Here is a 20,971-nt window from a genome sequence, read left to right as displayed (position 1 = left end):
TTTAGACCACAATAATTTATTAGTATGGTGTAGGGCCTCCTTTTGCGGCCAATACAGTGTCAATTTGTCTTGGGAATGACATATACAAGTCCTGCACGTCAGAGGGATTTTAAGCCATTCTTCTTGCAGGATAGTGGCCAGGTCACGACGTGATGCTGGTGGAGGAAAACGTTTCCTGACTCGCTCCTCCAAAACACCCCAAAGTGGCTCAATAATATTTAGATCTGGTGACTGTGCAGGCTGTGGGAGATGTTCAACTTCACTTTCATGTTCATCAAACCAATCTTTCACCAGTCTTGCTGTGTGTATTGGTGCATTGTCATCCTGATACACGGCACCGCCTTCAGGATACAATGTTTGAACCATTGGATGCACATGGTCCTCCAGAATGGTTCAGTAGTCCTTGGCAGTGACGCGCCCATCTAGCACAAGTATTGGGCCAAGGGAATGCCATGATATGGAAGCCCAAACCATCACTGATCCACCCCCATGCTTCACTCTGGGCATGCAACAGTCTGGGTGGTACGCTTCTTTGGGGCTTCTCCACACCGTAACTCTCCCGGATGTGGGGAAAACAGTAAAGGTGGACTCATCAGAGAGCAATACATGTTTCACATTGTCCACAGCCCAAGATTTGCGGTCCTTACACAATTGAAACCGACGTTTGGCATTGGCACGAGTGACCAAAGGTTTGGCTATAGCAGCCCGGCCGTGTATATTGACCCTGTGGAGCTCCCAATGGACAGTTTTGGTGGAAACAGGAGAGTTGAGGTGCACATTTAATTCTGCCGTGATTTGGGCAGCCGTGGTTTTATGTTTTTTGGATACAATCCAGGTTAGCACCCGAACATCCCTTTCAGACAGCTTCCTCTTGCATCCACAGTTAATCCTGTTGGATGTGGTTCGTCCTTCTTGGTGGTATGCTGACATTACCCTGGATACCGTGGCTCTTGATACATCACAAAGACTTGCTGTCTTGGTCACAGATGCGCCAGCAAGACGTGCACCAACAATCTGTCCTCTTTTAAATTCTGCTATGTCACCCACAATGTTGTGTGCATTGCAGTATTTTGAGCAAAACTGTGCTCTTACCCTGCTAATTGAACCTTCACACTCTGCTCTTAATGGTGCAATGTGCAATAAATGAAGATTGGCCACCAGGCTGGTCCAATTTAGCCATGAAGCCTCCCACGCTAAAATGACAGGTGTTTCAGTTTCATTGTCCAACCCCTGTATGTTAGGTGGCAGTCAAAGGTGGAGGCCCTGGTGGTCCGATCCCTGGTTGTTGGGACATTCTCTATTATTAACATTTATTTATTTAGTAAGTGAAACTTATGAGATTTTCATTTTCCAGCTCTGAACAGAGACCCTAACTTTATGGCCCTCAAACACTTGTTTTTTTTTCCAACCTGGGCACTCTGTCCTCAAAACTCTGAGATCACCTCTGCTGCAAAATATGGGGAAAAAGCAAAAAGTGTATTTTTGAATTGTTGGTCTTAATCTCATTTTTACCTGCATAAACTATTAACAAGTAACCAAGCTTTTGCATGGCAGTGTTGATTCGGATCAGAAATAGCCTCCACCAGACTTGCACGAGAAGAGGGGGTGGAGAGGGTACTGCATCTTAAAGCTGTCCCCTTAAGCCACAAGCTTGGCACTAAAACTCATGACCGAGTGCAGTTTAACAACTGACTGTTCTTTTTTACAGTACAGTACAGAGGGTGAGAGGGTGGGGGTTTCAGAGACACTGGGCTTTGGGGTGTTCTTGATGCTGCTTCGCTCCGCCTCTGGTGGATGATTGGCTGAGCTGTCATGTCGTTTCTCCAGCTCTCTTCCTCACTGGCCAACGCGTATAAAGCCCTCTCTGTACCCTCAACGCAACTGTATTCAGAGATACGTGCCTTTGTGTTCTAGTACGACACAACCCTAATGGCCTCGTAGCAACTGTGAAATTCCATGTTTGTATGAGAACAGGGCAGCCCCGTTCGTACACACAGCTCGTCTCCAGATGCGTCTGGTCCTGGCGGGTATAGTGGCGGAGATGCTGAGCGGCACAGCCAGCAGGGCCAGGCCGAGGCTCGGCAGCCTCTTGCTGGCCCCCGCCACCAAAACAGTACCGCCGCTGGCAGGCACAGGGAGCCGGAGATTTCGGTCAACGTCCTCGATGCAGGGATATTCAGAGATGGCGAGAGAGCGGTCGAAGACTGTCACCTCGTTTTACAACCAGTCTGCGATAGATGTTTCTGCAGAAAAGGTAAAAAAACAAACCAAAAACAGTGTAACGCGTTCCCTCCTGAAACGGTCTTCTAACTGTTGGGTAACAAAGCTAGCTGTAGCTAGCTGTGGCTGGGTTGTACGACGTTCAGGGACAGGTGAAAAGGCAGTGAATATGAAATTCTTCTAATTAAAAGAGTTCTTTAGAACTGATGTCTGACTGGTTAGAAGTTGAAAGACGACTTCCTTTAAAACACGAATAAAGCTGTTAACAACAAAACATTTGTAGTTGTAAGATTAAAATAATTACTAATTTTCCATTTATGTATTGGAACTTCTATCAAAATAAAAGAACCGATTTTATGTATTTAGTTTTGGCTATTTTCTATTTGTTTGAGGTGAAATTATTGTATTGAATTATAATGCACTGTTAAAAAATAATAATGCAGAGTCGCCGACAAGGCCGGTACGTTATCTTTGAAAATGACCATTTATCGAAACGAGACCTGAATACAACGCCAGGGAGTTCCACTTTAAAATTATCTGTAACTTGCTGAGCTTTTGAGACAAATTAACATCGCTCCTCTGTTTTCCCTGATGTTTACCGGACAAGACGAACTGCCAGTGCAAAACTGTAATGGGAGCTAGACTATGGATATGAAAAGATTGCCCAATAATAGGAGAGTTGATAGTGTAAAGTTTCAGCGATGGAACTTATGTTGACCTAGTTAATGAGGAATTATTTCGCCAATGTCTAAAATACTTTGCCTATAAGTGAAACGAAAGCGAACGCACTGATTCCTTGAGTCACTCGGTTTCCATAATCCTAATTGTCAACCATATTATTGTTATCATCAGTAAAGATGGAGGTATGGATGTAACTCTTTCCTCATAAAGCACTCCTTCCTTTCCTCCGTCTCCTACTGTTGGCTCTACTCAAACAGATATTTGAATTAGGACTGCTTTTTTGCATTTGCGCAATATTTCTAAAATTAGAAACATCCTTTCTCAGAGTGATGCTAATTCATGCATTTATTACTTCTAGGGTGGACTATTGTAATTCATTATTATCAGGCTGTCCTAAAAGCTCCCTGAAAAGCCTTCAGCTGATCCAAAATGCTGCAGCTAGAGTACTGACAGGGACTAGAAAGAGAGAGCAGATTTCTCCCATATTGGCTTCTCTCCATTGGCTCCCTGTTAAATCGAGAATAGAATTTAAAATCCTTCTCCTCACATACAAGGTCTTGAATAATCAGGCCCCATATTATCTCAAAGACCTCATAGTAACATATCACCCCAACAGAGCACTTCGCTCTCAGACTGCTGGCTTACTTGTGGTTCCTAGGATACTTAAGAGTAGAATGGGAGGCAGAGCCTTCAGCTTTCAGGCCCCTCTTCTGTGGAACCAGCTTCCAGCTTGGATTCTGGAGACAGACACCCTCTCTATTTTTAAGATTAGGCTTAAAACTTAACTTTTTGATCAAGCCTGTAGTTAGGGCTGGATCAGGTGACCCTGAGCCATCCCTTAGTTATGCTGCTATAGGCCTAGTCTGCTGGGGGGTTCACATAATGCACGGTTTCTTTTCATTCACCTTATTTACTTTGTTTATACTCTGCTTTGCATTTAATCATTAATTGATATTAATCACTGGCTCTCTTCAACAGCCTTTTCTCTCCCCTCAGCCCAAGCGATCGCGGCAGATGACTGCCCCTCCCTGAGCCTGGTTCTGCTGGAGGTTTCTTCCTGTTAAAAGGGAGTTCTTCCTTCCCACTGTCGCCAAGTGCTTGCTTATAGGGGGTCGTTTTGACTGTTGGGTTTTCTCTGTATTATTGTAGGGTCTTTACCCACAATACAAAGCGCCTTGAGGCGACTGTTTGTTGTGATTTGGTGCTATATAAATAAAATTGAATTGAATTGAATTGCTAATTTTTTGTCAACTCCTATATAACAAGTATAACAAGTATTCTCATGGTAAACTGAGACTACTTATTAAAAAGAGGAAGGAACTCAAATACTGAAACAAAACCCCACCCCACCCACTACAACACTATGACAAATAACAATTGTTGTCCTGTACACTGATAACCATCCAGGGGAAAGGGCTGGATGGTTGCAGCAGTAAACATAATCTAATTGTGCCAGAAAACTAATACATTTATTACACTGTTGGAGATTTGTGCATGTAGCACAGCTCTTCCCACCAACACAAGAAATCCAGGAGATTGTAGTGACCAGTGGCTCCCAGCTTGGGGGTTGTGTAAAGGGATAAAATGTAAAGATTAGGACTGCAGTGACATTTCTTAGCATTTGGATCCAAGAGGAATGAGTGGTTTTTCTTCCACTTGTACATTCTCCACTTGTGAAAACTGGTTTTGCACTGGAGTGTCAGTGTCATATTGGGGTAAATACAGCTTAAGCTTATAAAACTGATGTCTGTTTGACTTGGGTGTGCCTCTTAGGCTCCGTTTATCCTGGGTTTTAATTTGCAATCTGATCCCAGATCTGTAAACCATCATAAGATGTACAGACGTGTATTCTGCATGTATTTGCACAATGCTTTTTACTTCTACAGCTGCAATTTGCATATTACTGTGAGGTTTGAATGAATGCTATTGACTGCAACTGTAATTTAAAGACACATTACTTTAACAGTTACAACAGTTTTTGGATTTTTTATTATGCTATAGTATGGCTTAGCAGTGAAAGATCCCTGGTTCAATTCTGGGAAGAGACACAAATCCCTTCTAACATCTGGTGTAAAAACTTGTGCAGAGCTACCTGCTGCTCCCTTGTGAATAAGGGAGCAGCTGAAAGTAGATTCTTCTATAGTATCTCTGACATGGGCTGTGTAAGTGTACCAGTATTTTTGCAGTGATTCATCAGGAAACCCAAACCATTTTAGTGTTTTTGTCAGCATGGGGTAGCTCAGATTGTTGTATTGGCACCTCGCTGTGGCACCCTCAGATGGGATGACCTGCTGTGGCTGTTTGCAGGTGATGCCATGATTTGCTCCAGCTGCTGAGCAGAGGTGTATTGCTGTACAGTACTGGAGCACAGCATAACATGTGCGCGTGCACCAACACATGCACATTTTTTTGTTTTTGTTTTAACAATGCCATCTGATATGATTAGTAGATGATTGTGAACAGACATCCACAGAATGTCTTACACACAGACTAGTATTACCAGAGCCTTTTTTCCTAATAACCAACACTTTTTAAGCTATTTATAATTCTGTGCATGGTGAACTTAATGCTACAGACTCTTACAGTTATCCCATCCCTGTCTGTGATGTCAGTATCATAAATTCAGGAATGCTTTTTCTCCAGTGGAAAGTCAGTTAGCTCAGTAGGACGAGCAGAGGAGTTGAAAGTAAGAGTTTGCAGATTTGAGTCACCCTGAAAGTGGTTTTGTTTTTCTCTTCTCACTCTTTCTGTCAAGAATATTTTTTTAAATTTTCAATTAATTTCATTTAATTCTAATCGATATAGAGGTCATAGAAAATAATTCTTGAACACAAACTTTCTCTTACTATAAAGGCTAACGATGCTATCCAGGTGACATTGAAGATTTAATGGACTTATCTGGTTAAATGTAAACAACTGAGTGCTGTTCAGCAGTAATTTCAAGTAGTGTTTCCTGTGAGGGGGTGTGCTACGAGGGCAGGCTTTCTTGGCGTAAGCTGGCTCGACGAAATCTGGAAACCCAGTCAGAGATAACGGGTGTCGTGATGGTGGTTATCAGCTTTCTGCGTTCAGCTGGTTTTTGTGCTTCAGGCTGTGTTCACGCATTTTTAACAGGGGTCTTTGGTGTATTCTTTCTCTCACCCGCAGCACAAAATGGGCCAAACAAGAACAATAAAAATACAACAAAATGCAATTTTCTTGTTGTATTGCTACAGGAAGCGAGCCCATATTTGGAGTTGTCGCAAATACAGTAAGACAGCGTGCAGTGCTGTCTCATATGTCCACAGCCTGCGTTTGACTTTACCACATGCTATGTAAGCTTGGCCTAACAGTGGAATGGAAACACAGTCACACAGCATATAACAACAACCTGAGTTTCAGATGTTCTGCTGTTCTGCTGTGGTTTTTTTTTCCTAAGTATCCAGTGCTTTTAGTCCCAGGAACTTTTAAAGAAACCAAAAACGAGTCTTTCCGACAGTCAGCCGTTTGTTTTTCAAGCAGACAAACCAGGCAAATTAGTTCAGATGTAAAAAGTTACTAATATTTTTACGTGTGTGACTTTTTAAAAAATACAGCAGTTAGTTAAGGTCAGCCAGCTTCTCTGCTTTCTGTGTGTCTAGGTTCAGTGGTGCTGTAGACTTGTTCTTGTGCTTCAGAATGAAACAATCCCAAAGTAAGTCGCCTGATTCACTGCAGTTTGGGGTAGCAGATTAGGGACTTTCTGAATATAAATTATACAGTACAATGTAAATGTGTCATTATGTATTGCAAACACTCAGCACTGCCCATCACTCGTACAGCCAAGAAAAGTATGGAGAGACCTCAGGTCAAGCCTGAGTGTGCTTCAGCGTCCCAGCTAAAAATCTGTTGGGGGAAGAGAACACTGTGAAGGACTACGTTTTTCATGGGGATGATAAACCTGTGTTTGCATTAATGTCACTGGAAAACTAAAACACAGTGTCAAGCTCTGCTGTTGTGAATGTGCATATAATTTAATGTGTCACTGTCTTCCCAGGCCTCTGTTCGACTGACGTTAGCAACCCTGCTGTATTCTGGGAAATCTGCTGATGGCCACCACATCTTGGTAAATATTTTATCCATGCTGGGAGTTCTGTTAAGTGTATGTTTAATGAGGCCTTTGAGATAATTCACTATTATCTGTGTGTGTGTGCGTGTGTGCGTGTGTGTGTGTGTGTGCGTGTGTGTGTGCGTGTGCGTGTGATCACAGAGCAGTGCCAAGTACCTCCACAAGGAGCTGCCTGTACGGATCGCCCATCGCATCAAGGGTTTCCGTAGCTTGCCCTTCATTATCGGCTGCAACCCCACCATTCTGCAAGTGGTAAGAAGACAGTCCTCCTGACACACCCAAATACAGTTTACAGTTTGCTGAGCTATACAGGAAGTGAGCGCTGCTGGAGATTCTATAAAAAGAAAGTAACAATTAGGCTGCTGTACCAGAGAGTCTTGACTGAACTTTGAATGAGAGGATGGGAAAGCTCTCTTAAGGTGCTCCCTGTCAACTCAGTTGTCCCACTGGGGCTTAAAGCAGGTTAGTGGTTCAATACCAAGCTGAGATACAACTGCAAGGGGGTTTTTTACATAATGCTAATACACATAATAGTGGTATCAACAATCTGTAAACTCTTTATAGGATATCCTGTAGCTAATGGGTTGTTTTTTATGCTGCCACCCAAATGTTGTTTTTCACGAAAGGCTCTGCATGTTTCAGCAACATTTTTCCAAACCATATATTGCACATAAACTGCATTTTAAAAATGGAAGTGTGGTGGCGTTCTGAGTTATCATCTGATCTTAGCAAGCTTGGTTTGCAATCTGCATTCACATAGTTGGTGTTTAGTAACAGGCAATTAAATAAAAGTGAAGCACAGACTTCCTGGATGGGCCTTATCAAACAGCTAGTCAGATATTATTTGTCAGATATTCCCATTAAAAATACTTTAAAAGGCACTAGCACCAAAAACACAGTGGAGTGGTTCTGTTCAGTGATTTGAATCAGCACAGGTGAGCACTGGCAGTAAGCTGTCAGATACAGCTGATGGTGTCGGCACACCTGTCAGTCAAAGCTGTACTTAGCAGTACTCAAATGCAATGTCATTTAAAAAATCCCATTAAAAGATTTCTTTATTTTTCTTTGTTGTTGTTTTTTTTTTTGGACACCCCTTTTGCCCTTGTACTATTTTCAATTATGGAGTTTAAATAACTTAGAAAACACTTCATTCTGTTAATTTAAATTTCACAGTCTTCCAACTTTTTAGCAGACATGGTTGTAGGGCTGCAGCTAGTAGTTGTTTCCATCCATCCATTTTCTTCAGCTTATCTGGGGCCGGGTCACGGGGGCAGCAGCCTAAGCAGAGAAGCCAAAACCTCCCTCTCTCCAGCCACCTCCACCAGCTCATCCGGAGGGACCCCAAGGCGTTCCCAGGCCAGCCGAGAGATATAGTCTCTCCAGCGTGTCCTGGGTCTGCCTCTAGCCCTCCTCCTGATAGAACATGCCCGGAACACCTCACCCAAGAGGCGCCCAGGAGGCATCCTAGTCAGACACCCGAACCAACTGAACTGGCTCCTTTTGATGCAGAGGAGCGGTGGCTCTACTTTGAGCCTCTCCCAAATGGCCGCACTCCTCACCCTATCCCTAAGGGAGAGGCCAGCCACCCTTTGGAGGAAGCTCATTTCTGCCGGTTGTATTCACGATCTTATTCTTTCAGTCACTACCCAAAGCTCGTGACCATAGGTGAGGGTAGGGATGTAGCTTGACAGCTTTGCTTTCACACTCAGCTCCCTCTTCACCACGACGGACGCTGCACCGATCTGTCTGCCGAGTTCCCACTCCCTTCTCCCGTCACTCGTGAACAAGACCCAGAGATAGTTGAACTCTTCCACCTGGGGCAGCAACTCTTCCCTGCAGCTGTTTTTGTAATCAAATATTCTATTAATTACTCCATCGATTAAATGAGTAATAGGATGAAAATACTTTTGTCTTAGTAGTGAGCAATAATAAATATTCAATGGAAAAAAATAGTTTTTCTTTAGAGATTGCAATTTTTTTTTAAAGACATATCTGTCAAAAAAAAGGAAACATTTTCTTAAATGCAGAAATAAATAATCACAAGTGCAGTAATATCAAATACAACTAGAAAAAGCATTTCCTGAAGAAAATGCACTGTGAATGCTGCATGCTGAAAGATTGCAGCTGAAATGCCAGGAAATGCTTCAGAGCTGAATTCTGATTGGCTGAAAGAGTTAAAGCACCTGCAAAATGCTGAAAAATGAATTTGAAATTCAAAACAGCTGAAATTGTCAAGAAAGTAGCTAAATTAAATTTGATTTGCTTAAACGGCAGAAAAACAGCATAAAGAAATTTTTAACTGCACCTGAAGAAAAACCATAAAAGACATTGAAATGGGTGAAATGGGCCACCATGAGTCAGATGGCTTTGGCAGCTGATGACCTTGGACCATTTTTCCTGTTCAAGTTTGTGTAACTTAAGTGCAATTCCTATGTGCAACCAGTAGGTGAGCACAGGTTTGGCAAAGAGTTAGAAGATCTCTTTCTTCTTAAACTCAAGTTTGTTTAATTGCCACTCTATATAAAGGGTTGTACAAAAAAAAAAAAAAGAATAATGCCTGAAGAAATTTAAACTGTAGCTGAAGAAACACCAGAAAAGACATTGAAAGGACGCACCATGAGTGAGGTGGCTATGCCAGCAGATGACCTTGGGCTGTTTTTCATGTTCAAGGTGTTCCCAGTTTGTGTAAATTAAATCCAGTTTCTCTGTGTAACCAGTAGGTGATCACATGAATTGCCAGAAGCTACAAGGTCTGTAATTGTAGTTCATGAATTTGTATTCAATGCCAAGAATCAGCCTGAAGAAATTTAAACGAGTTGAAGAAAAACCGTAAAACATATTGAGAAGTTAAATCCAAGTTTAGTACTGTAGTTTAATGTCTTGCAACTGAAGGCTTTCAGCTGAATTGCTGTCATTCCTGAAATATTTGGGAATGTTTTTAAAATGTTAAAATACAATGAATGATTCTCCTAAACGTGAAGGAGAATGAAAGTGCAGAAAATTGTGGACAGAATGAATCTGCTGTTGTGGCAGCCAATTGGAGGAGCCACAGAAGCAGGGACTTATGGGAGTGTTTATGTTGATGTTTGGGAGTTTTAGTTATTCGTGTTTATCAGTTATTCAGTGATGTTTTGTTGGTTTTACTGTGATTGTTGGTTTGTGATGTCAATGTGTGGTTATTGAGGGTGGCTGATAATGGGCCACCATGACTGAAGTGGCTATGGCAGCTGATGACCTCTGCCCATTTTTCCTAAGCATGCTATTCTGACATTGTGTCATTAAAGCTGCTGCTTCTCTGGTTAGCCACTAGAGTGAGTGCAGTCACAGCAAATTAAAGCAACAAGATCTTTTTTCTTGTTCAGCTGAAATTTGCTAATGTGTTAATATAAAAAGTTTTAAAGGCTCAAAAACTGCTTGAAGAAATAAACGCACACTAAAACTTTGTCCTAAACGTGAAGGAGAAAGAAGGTGCAGAAAGCTGTGGAAAAAATGAGTTTAATATCATTGAATATGAAAAGATATAAAGTTCAAAACCCAATGGACAATCTTTTAAGTTTAGGGTAAAGTGGGACTTGAACCTGTTCTCTCTGCTTCTTCTGCATTCATGGTCCGTTTCTACCACTGAGCCAACAGGAGTCTCACACAAGGAGTGAGGTTTGCATGCATATATATTGGAGAGCTCCCCCAGGCTGAATGCTTGTAAATGCGCCAATTGAAAACACCTGCCAGGTGCACTGCTTACCTGCTGAGGTGCATGCACTCTGGCCAAATTTGACTCGGCGCACCTGTCAAATAAGTGCTTCTAAGTCAAAAACCGTAGCTCCTATCAAAATCATTTTTGAACTGTGAGTGCCACAAGGACCTGCTCTAAACAGTGGTGTAATTTTTATTTTCCTGGGCTCAAAAGTGTGGTCGTGGGAGCAGTTTAAAAAAGTTGCTCATTTCTGCTTTAGAGAAAATCAGCTCTCTGAAATTACTATGGAGGCTAATGGAGGAGTTGGAAGGTACTCCCTGTGCTTAAACCCTCACATTTTAAAAAGTTTACATTTGACAGGGTTTAGAGACACATTGTTTGAAAGTAGAGAAGCAGCTCTAAATTTTGAGCATAAAATGATGGCTGTAGCGCAAAGAGTGTGGACACAGTGTCAGTTTAAAAATAAATTTTCCACCTGAAACTTTTGAAGTCTCCCACTCTACTAATCAGGCTCCCACTCTAGCAAACGCAATACACAACCATTATAAACTCTGAAACGGCTGAAAAAACACCGTAAACTTAAACGCTCACTGTGCTTAAACCGTAAGAGATTTTGAAACACCAAGTAATAGCTGAATAGCTGAAAGGCTTGGCTTCATTTTAAAGCTTAAATGGTTTTTCTAGCTGAAAGTATGCTGAAGTTATTAGCTTTTAAAGCCTGAAAGGATTTGAAAAGGATTTGAAACTTCCCCATTCATTTTGAATGGCAAAAATGAAGATTATAAAAAGTTCAATATCTTAAAAAGTATAATGGTTACAAAAAAGAAAAGTAATAGCATAAATCTCCAGAACAGGCTGAACGTTTTGATACCAGAACGGTGTCTGTAGCCCAAACGCTGCTTGAGTTTTTAGCGACCGAAGGTTTTTGGAGTACAAGAACAATACTGTGAATGCTTTGCAGCATTCACAGTATCTATATAAGGTATAGATACAGCCTGAACTAAGGCATAAAATAAAATAGGCTTTACTCTGTCCTCTTGGAAGGCTTTCTTACATTAGTAGAGTTGGGCTGGAGCCTATGTCAGCTGGCATAGGGCAGGGTACACCTATGGGCAATTTGGAATCACCGATTAACCTAACCCCACTTCGCTGCATGTCTTTGGGAGGAAGCTGGTGTACCTGGAGAAAAACCCACACAGACACAGGAAGAACATGCAAACACCACACAGAAAGGCCCAGCCAGATTTGAACCCAGGACCTTCTTGATGTGAGGCAACAGCGCTAACCACCACACCACCATACTACTGTATCTATTTATTTATTAGGGCCCGAGCACGAACTGTGCGAAGGCCCTATTGTAATTGCTTCGTTTATTATTATTATTTTTTTTTTTTTTTTTTTTATTATTCAGGCAAATGAATTGGCTTTTTGGGGGGTTTATCATATTCAAAAACTCATGAAACTTTGCACATGCGTCACACCTGGTGAAAATTTAAGTATTTTAATGGGCTCGGGCAAGGGCGCGCCCAAATGGCTCGCTAGCGCCCCCTAAACTGGAGCCCCACCGCTGTGTTTCACGTACATGAATGAAACTTCATACACATGTATATCATGTCCAGGCGCACAAAAAATCCTCTTGGAGCCATGCCCTAAACCCAACAGGAAGTCCGCCATTTTGAATTAATTATGCAAATTTGGCGATTTGCAGCCCTCACACTTTTTCTAATAACTCAGAGGTTTTAGACGTTATCATCTTCATATTTGGTTTGTCTAACCTACACCCCCAGGGGAATCTAAATCTCGAAAATGGTGAGTTTTTGCCAAGGGGGAGGGGTCCTTATGCCCCTTTGAACTTTGATCATTCGCCATGAAATTTTGATTGCCTCTCATTCATACCTACATGATCCAATGTGCATCAAACTTCTCCAGTAGGATGAGGGTGCCCCCCTGAACACATACATATGACAATATTTAATATCAGTCGCAGCGCCATCTAGTGGGAACAGGAAATGTCATATTTTACACTTGGAGGTCCAGCTCCAAGGTGGTTTAGCAGAACCATCTCAAATTTCACCTGGAAAGCCTTAAGAAGTTGGACTTACTGTGTTTTCAAAACTGTGAGTTTTTGGCAAAAGGGCGTGACCCGTATGGGACGGCAAAGTTCGATGATTCGCCATGAACACAAAAATGGCTGTAACTCAAAGCCAACTTGCCCAATCTGGCTCAAACTTCAGTGGTGTGATAAGCATGCTGCCCTGAACACACTCATATGCATAAAGTCCATAAACGTTAGAGCGCCGCCTAGTGGCAGCTCGGAATATCTTAAAATAGCAAGTTTTTTGAGTAGCCCCGGAGCTACGTTTTATCTACATGTATGAAAATGTACATGCTCATGTAACATACTAAGACGTACAAAAAAGTCTCTTGGACCCATACCCCAAACCCTACAGGAAGTCGGCCTTCTTCAATTGAAGGTGTCAATTTTTGCGATTTCCACGCCTGCTATTTGAACGAACTTGTCCTAGGGCATTTCACCCAGTGACACCAAATTGGCTCCAGATCATCTACACAAGTAGCCCATCAAAAGTTATTCAGGGTTTTGTAGAATATTGAACGGTGTTGCCATGGCAACCCTCTGAATTTGGACTTTTTTCAATTTCAAATTCACAGAGATTCTAAACATCAGCCCCTGGGCTGTGCTTTCTCTATGTACCTGAAAATGTGCCTGCTGATGTAAAATGCTAACATCTACAAAAAAGTCTCTTGGACCGATAGCCGAAACACAACAGGAAGTCAGCCACGTTCACTTTAAAGTGTCATTTTTGCAGCATTTTTCGCCTTTTCCAGGCCTTTTTGCCTCAACTCCTCCTAGGGCATTTGACCCAGTGAGACCAAAATGGCTCCAGATCATCCACACAAGTAGCCCATCAAAAGATATTCATGGTTTTGTAGAATATTGAACGGTGTTGCCGTAGCAACCCTCTGAATTTGGACTTTTTTTCCATTTCAGGCCCAGATAGGTTCTAAACATCAGCCCCAGGGCAGTGCTTGGTCTGTGTACCTGAAATCGTGCATGCTGAAGTAACATCCTAAGACGTACAAAAAAGTCTCTTGGACCGATAGCCGAAATCCAACAGGAAGCCTGACATGTTCTAATTAAGGTGTCATTTTTGCAGCATTTCTCACATTTTTCAGGCCTGCTATTTGAATCATCTTCTACTACAGCTTTTCATCCAGTCACACCAAAATGGCTCCAGATCATCTACACAAGTAGCCCATCAAAAGATATTCATGGTTTTGTAGAATATTGAACGCTGTTGCCGTAGCAACCCTCTAAATGTGGGATTTTACTCATATACCACAGTGCACCAAATTGTTACATCTCTGACATACATTGTCCGATCTGCCTCAAACTTCACAGGCTTAATGGGAGGGTAAGGGAGACTGGACACACCCCTCTATCAGCTTTGTTTCACACTCATAACGCCACCTAGTGGCAACAGGAAATCAGTAGGACACTGATACTCATCATCCTATGGTCATTACAGTTTCATTGATGGCTGCAGGCATTACATAGAGCATTGTGACATATTAATTAGTGGGCACTCACCGACGCCACCTAGTGGGAGCGGGAGACGATCGACGCGAAGTACGGCTAGCCTGCTGAGCCGTCAGCAGCCGGGTGAGCCAGCTACTCTCTCGTCTGCGAGAACCTCCGAGCGCGGTTCGGCTGGAGCGTGCCACGGGTCGACGCGCGGCTTGGCTGGAGCGCGCCAGGGGTCGACGCGCGCCGGGTGCGAGGGCCCGCTCATCGCCGCTTGCGGCTTTAATTTTTATTTACATTTTATATTAATCTTAATCTGCAAAATAATGTTTCTAATGCCTTGAAATAAATATGGTCTGGTACACCCCATGGCCCCCTTAAGACTCACCCCTGCTTGCTGCAGGTATTACTGCGATATAGCTGCCTGATTTTAAACATGGGGTCAGACTAAGTTAACAGTTCATCTGCATATTTTGATTATGATTTCTGCAGCCTTATTGTAGACATTGTAGATTTTCAGCATGTAAAACAGTCAGTGGAGCTTGTTGATTGGGGGGTTTGATGAAGGGCTCACTCCAGCTGTTTCCCAGTAAAGGTTTTTGTATGACTGGTTCTTGCATCAGATCCATTGTGAACAAAGTGTCACACACTTTCAAAGAGCATTTATTCCACCCACTAAATAATTTTGATATATTCATTTGTTTCGCACATAATTCAGGCCTGTCATATAAATTAGTTATACTTAATGACACATCTGTCACTGTGCCTGTCTGTCTACTTTCCTAATTTTTCATATGGATTGTTTCTTCCAGCAAAAACGGTCCACATCAGCAGAACGCTGATCTTGGAAGCACGAGGCTTTTTAGTTTTTCAGATGCCATTTCAGACGAAATTCCCCTTAAACCACCCTGTAGAGAGGTGAAGCTGGCCACAGGCTTGGCACACAGATATCTTAAAAACATAACCACGAAATGTCAGTGTGGCTGGATAAATATTCTCTGAAACCAAAAGACTCGTTACTGTCGTTGTTCCCTCTGGCCCTTTTTATTCCTCTGCGAGCGCTCTGTGAGTAATTCGCCACCTCTGCATGTCTCGTTGCCGATGAACTTTCACCTAGATTCCTTCCTTTTCTTCTCTGTGTTGATTGCATAAAGCAAAGCTCCTTTTCTGTGCCAGTACTTGTGATGTAGGTCACAGTGGATGTCGTTGCACTGTTAGCTCTTCAATCAGAAATGACATGGAAGTTCAATTCTTCAGCTTAAGCACGTCAAGATGAGTCATTTACTCCAGAATTTAATTTGAAGAAGTTTCTCAACGCTGTCAGTAACAGAAAACTCATCCCACTGACGCATCCTGAAACATTCCCTAATGCGAGCCTCGTGTGGACTTGTAGCGCAGTGAGGCCCAGTCTGGGGGCCGTGCTGGTGGTGTGATGCTTTCTGGTTGAGTGAACAGTCACAGAATTGTCTAACTCTAGCCCGCACCTCTCTGTTTTTTTCTCACAGCATGAACTGTATATCAGAGCCTACCACATGCTCAGCGACTTTCCAGAGGTGAGTGCCCTACCCACTCAGACACCAAGAGTAAACACACACGTGCACAAACACAGGGTCATGAGTTCAAGCCCTTCGTTTCTCAGGCAGTGGGTTTGCTCATGAGCAAAACAGGAAGTGTGAACCTCTGTTGTCAAGACATGTGATCAGTCTGCCTGCAGCATCTGCAGGATTGGCCCAGCTGATCGGGTCTAAGCCAGCCGCGAGTGATGCTTTAATAAATGAAACATTAGCCATATGTATTATTTCTGTCAGTGAAAATGTGTTTCTTTCCAATCAATCTATGTTTACCCCTGAAACGCCGTACTGTAGGCTGGTGTACGGCTCTTCTATGCTACTGAGTTGAGGATGCGTATGAAGTATTTTAAAATTTGTAGCTTTTCAGGAACATTGATTATTGATGCTTTGTGTACTGTCAGCACTATAACTCATGCTCAGTCAGAATCAAAAATCAGGGTTACCTGTTAGGTGTAATTTCATATTAAATTTCTTCAGTCTGGATAAACTTGCTTGTAAATCTCAGACTCTGGCTGGCTGAGGCACGCAGTAGCAAGGTGATCCCTGTGTTCTGTGTTTTTTGTTTTTTCTAGACAAAGCAGACAAGCACGCCCAGGTGCTCGTGTGTTTGTGCATGTACAGTCGCAGATATCAAACCTGCTGAGCACATTTTCTCTGACTGGTGACATTTACATCTAATTGAGCCCTCAGAAAAAGAAAGTAGAACACCTGTCTGTCAGTGCCTGTAAATGTGTGTGTATTCTTTATAATACAGAGCATTGAAGCGCTGTGCTGTGCGTAGGCTTTCATACTCTTCTTGTACTCCTCTATAAACACATTTCCAAAGATATGAGCCAGATGTTGGGGTAGCTAAAAATAAGAGATCCTGTCAGTCTGATTTAAAAGGAAACTAAAGAGACAAATCATCAGATTTGAGTCATCTATACTACAGTGGCTCTCATGGGAAATTATACTGTCTAAAAAAAATTTCACCAAATTTTACTCACCACTCTTCTGTCTCTATGCCTGGGCCTGGTTTGCTTTTGTCTCATTGTTGGCTTGTCTATTGTCCTTTTAAGGACTTTATGGACAACTATCTGCACAAAGGTGCTAGATTGATTTTCAACACACATGCTTTTTTTTCCCTTTCACTTATCCCGTGATTCTTTAATTGATTTATTTCTTGAGCCAACATCTGTGGATCTAAGAAATAAACCCACAGATGGTGAAAGACGTGGTTCTCATTACCGGCAGGTTTAAACTGTGACCAGTAAGATTAATTTCTGTAAACGGAAAAAAAAAATCTGGTGATTCCTCTGCTGAATTTATCACAGAGCAGCAGGTAAACACGAAGAGTCGAGTCTTCATTTACGTCAAAATAAGTGTGAAATTAAAAATGATGAGGCAGGCTGTTTGTTTACGTGTGGGGTTTAATGCGAAGCGCGTCCCTTTGTTTGCAGATCAAAGATCAAGACGTGGAGGCTCGTTTCTGCAAACTCGTGCGGCAGCTGCTGGATGACCATAAGGATGTGGTCACCATGCTGGCTCAGGGCTTCAGGGAGTGTCGCAGACACATCCAGGTACACAAACACTAATTCTAACCTGGAACATCAGGATTCACCATTTGCTGGAAATGACTACTTACTAACACTGCTTATTCTTTTTCAGCATAGAGTAGGTTATTAATGTCAGTTTATTTTTATCTGGGGCATTCTCTGCAGACTATGTAGGGTTTTGTCAAGAAACCCACTAATCTGCCTGTAAAATGAAAGATACTCATGACGTTTGTAATTTTTAAGCTTGCTGCTTCACCAGCTGTTTTTTTTTTTTTTTTTTTTTTTTAAACAGCTGTTAGAGTGAAGATGATGAGTGAGTTTTACCTGTGACATGTCAATCACATTGTTTTTTTGTTTTTTTTCTTGCTGTCACAGGATGAGACAGTCATCCGCAACTTCCTGGATACAACGCTCTGCTCTCGTTTGGGAATCCGAATGCTGGCAACGCACCATCTTGCTCTTCATGAAGATAACGTACGTGTAACTGTTCCCTGTTGGTCAGATGATTTTAAAACATTTGGACTGTGTTGGTTACCCAGAGCAAGTCATATAGGAAGCCCCAAGGGGCGAGCTGATAGTTGTCCGGCTTTTCTACATTGGGATTAAGTTTTAGGGTAGGGCTACCAGCAGGACTGGGTTCCAGTCAAACAGAGGTTGTTGGTTTGGTGGCATTTACCTTCAGCCACAAAGAAGCATAAAAAATACCTTGTTTGCGTTGGCATTTGGTTATATAAATAAATGCTATTATGTAATAAAACCAGATAGGATTTAGTTATTTTGCTAAATAAATACTTTGTTAGCGTTGAGTAAAAAAATGTGAGATTTCTATTCTTGTTTCAGCCTGATTTTGTTGGGATCATATGCAGACGTCTCTCACCCAAAAAGATCATAGAGAAGTGGGTGGATTTTGCCAGGTGAGTGTTTTTGCTTATCTCTGCTTTAGGTGACTTTGTGCTTCTGTTGACTGGGGCGAGTCAGAGTTCAGCTGATAAACGTTCAGAAACAGTAACGGAGCTGTGGACGAGCTGTCGTCCTTGTTTGCCTTTGCTAATCTAATCAAATGACCGCTGTAGAGTTCAAAGAAATAATCAAAAGCAGCACGGAGATAATGGAGATAATGGAGATAATGCCTTTAATTATTGTTTGGGCTAGTGCACAGCTATTAAGCACAATAAAATCAAACCAAACAGAAATAAAATTATCTGTTTATTTGCATGCAGTTGGACTTCCATTTAATTTGGTACATCTCTCTCAGGATGACCTGTAATTTGTCATCCAGCAGCATTATTAGGTAAACGTTCTCACTGCTTCGGTTTGTCACAAAACTAACCGTCTTCCCATCAGTCTGAGCTGTATTTAGTGCTTTGTTCATGGTAACACACTACACTGAGTGCAGTAGACGTTACTGCTCCTCCACCCAAGCCTTTAGTCTTCAACGTTGTGAGAAATGTTCCTCATGTCCGACAGACGTCTCTGTGAACACCAGTATGGCAACTCGCCCAGGGTGAGGATCAACGGACACGTAGCAGCTCGCTTCCCCTTCATCCCTCTGCCTCTGGATTACATCCTGCCAGAGCTCCTGAAGAATGCCATGAGGTAAACTAACCAGATTTCAGTCTGTGGGAGTCAGCCTCTGCAGGGGCTGGAGCTGGTTGGCAACAGTGTAGCCGTTACTGGTTTTGAGGAGGAGGGTGCAGTTTGGAAAGTGCCGAGCTTGTTTGATGTAGCTTTTAATGAGTTTGGAGAATGTTGGTGGTTTCAGATTGGACACAGAAGCACAGTCCATGTCGTTCCTCTTTCATTTTTTTTTTTTTTTTAGCTCTGCTGTTTGAAGAAAGAAGTCGAGCTATTGTCATACTATAGCATCAGCGTTTCACAGAAACATTAACGTTGGTCGTAACTCAAGGACGATGTGACCTAGAATGCTCAAATTCACACTGCAGATGGATCTACTAAAAATCTCAGACAAGTTTGAATCTCGGCCACCTTGACCTCAAGCTAAAGGTCAGAGGTCAAATTTTCTGAAACACTTGTGACCATGATAACTTGAGAACAATCTCACCCAGGATGTTCAAAGTCACACCATTGGAGCGTGCTGTTCAAGCTAGACCCATCAAACGTCACACACTTGGTCACTGACTTTACTATAACAGCACTTTAAATGCATAAAGTGAGGGTTTCATGTGTCATGTGCTATTTTACATGTGGCTCCGGCTTGATTAAATTTCATACTATGCATAAGAACAACAGATTCTCAGCAGGCTCTTCACTGTTCACGCAAAAGCCTTAAAAGTTTTATAGCTTGGGCTACTTATTTGTTTGCTAACACAAAAGTGGAGCTTAACATTATCAGGATTTTAATTAAGGACCAGAAGTTCTGACCATCTCACCGGTGATATACAGTAGGTCATGGATGGTCCTCACTGGATTTCAGGATGTTAGAGAGGAGGATGGAGTCTGAAATGCATCTCAAAAAAATAAGATTTGCTCTTGTCTGATTCTTCTATTTGTATCTTCAGGGCCACCATGGAAAGCCATCTGGACACCCCATACAATCTACCTGATGTGGTTGTCACCATCGCTAATAACGACATCGATTTTATCATCAGGTGAGTGCCACTGCAAAATTTTTAGTGTGTATGATCAATGATTCAGGCTTACCCCTGCAGGGGAGACCTCCTGAAAAGGAAGGGATCACTACTTGTTTTTTTTCTCTCTGATTCAGGATCTCAGATCGTGGTGGCGGCATCCCTCACAGTATCATAGATAAGGTGATGGACTACCACTTCAGCACAGCTGAGGAGAGCGCGCAGGATCCCCGCATGAGCAACCTCTTCAACAGCATTACCAACAGTGGGAATCAGTCTAACCCTATGCATGGGTAAGGATGTGAAAACACAGAACACAGGGCATCCAGCATTTTATGTGATTTCAGATGCACTCATGTTTGTGTCAGAGATAAGAGTGCAGTCTTGATTTTTATCAAATCGTGATTTCCAAGCTGCCTCGTGATGCTTCAAGGAGGCTCATTTATGACCCAGTTAAAGCTCCTGTGGCTGCTCGTATTTACCTACAGCTTAGTATCTCCTCACTGATGCAGATTAATGTTTTACTTACAGTAAATCACTGTAAGTCAGGTGTGACTGTCGCTTTACCTCATCATCTTAAACCTGTTTTCATTTTGTGTGTGTGTGTGTGTGTGTGTGTGTGTGTGTGTGTGTGTGTGTGTGTGTGTGTGTGTGTGTGTGTGTGTGTGTGTGTGTGTGTGTGTGTGTGTTGTGCAGGTTTGGCTTTGGCCTGCCCACGTCTAGGGCCTACGCAGAGTACCTTGGTGGCTCACTGTCCATCCAGTCTATGCAGGGCATCGGCACCGATGTTTATCTGCGTCTGCGCCACATTGATGGCAAAGGAGAGAGCTTCAGGGTGTAAAGTTTCCTGTTGGTAATCCTTGTAGACTCAGCCAGAGAGTCGGGCTGTGCAGAGGGTTTCCCACAATGAAGGCCAGTGAGGACGAGGTCTCACAAAGTAAAGAAAACCAAGAGTTTTTTGTTTTTTTTGTTTTGTTTTTTTCCCAGAAGGCTCCTAAATTCACCCACTCCTTGTTCTTTTGGCTTTGTTTTTGCCTTAGACTGATTATAA

At 42.4% G+C, this 20,971-nt stretch overlaps 1 protein-coding gene across 1 annotated transcript; it reads left to right on the top strand.

Annotated features, from left to right (window-relative positions):
• The first annotated feature begins 1,874 nt into the window (after positions 1-1,874).
• bckdk (branched chain ketoacid dehydrogenase kinase) lies at positions 1,875-20,971 on the top strand. Its single transcript, XM_030747121.1, has 11 exons — positions 1,875-2,254; positions 6,917-6,985; positions 7,130-7,240; positions 15,732-15,779; positions 17,237-17,356; positions 17,708-17,806; positions 18,173-18,246; positions 18,800-18,928; positions 19,852-19,941; positions 20,058-20,213; positions 20,617-20,971. Exons 1-11 carry the CDS (start codon positions 2,009-2,011, stop codon positions 20,759-20,761), a joined length of 1,287 nt encoding a protein of 428 aa, XP_030602981.1. The 5' UTR covers positions 1,875-2,008; the 3' UTR covers positions 20,762-20,971.

The sequence above is a fragment of the Archocentrus centrarchus genome, chromosome 14 (genome assembly GCF_007364275.1).
Source record: "Archocentrus centrarchus isolate MPI-CPG fArcCen1 chromosome 14, fArcCen1, whole genome shotgun sequence".
In the NCBI taxonomy this organism is placed as follows: Eukaryota; Metazoa; Chordata; class Actinopteri; order Cichliformes; family Cichlidae; genus Archocentrus; species Archocentrus centrarchus.
The sequence above is the reverse complement of the archived record's forward strand: the minus strand, read 5'-3'. Positions and strand labels throughout refer to the sequence as shown.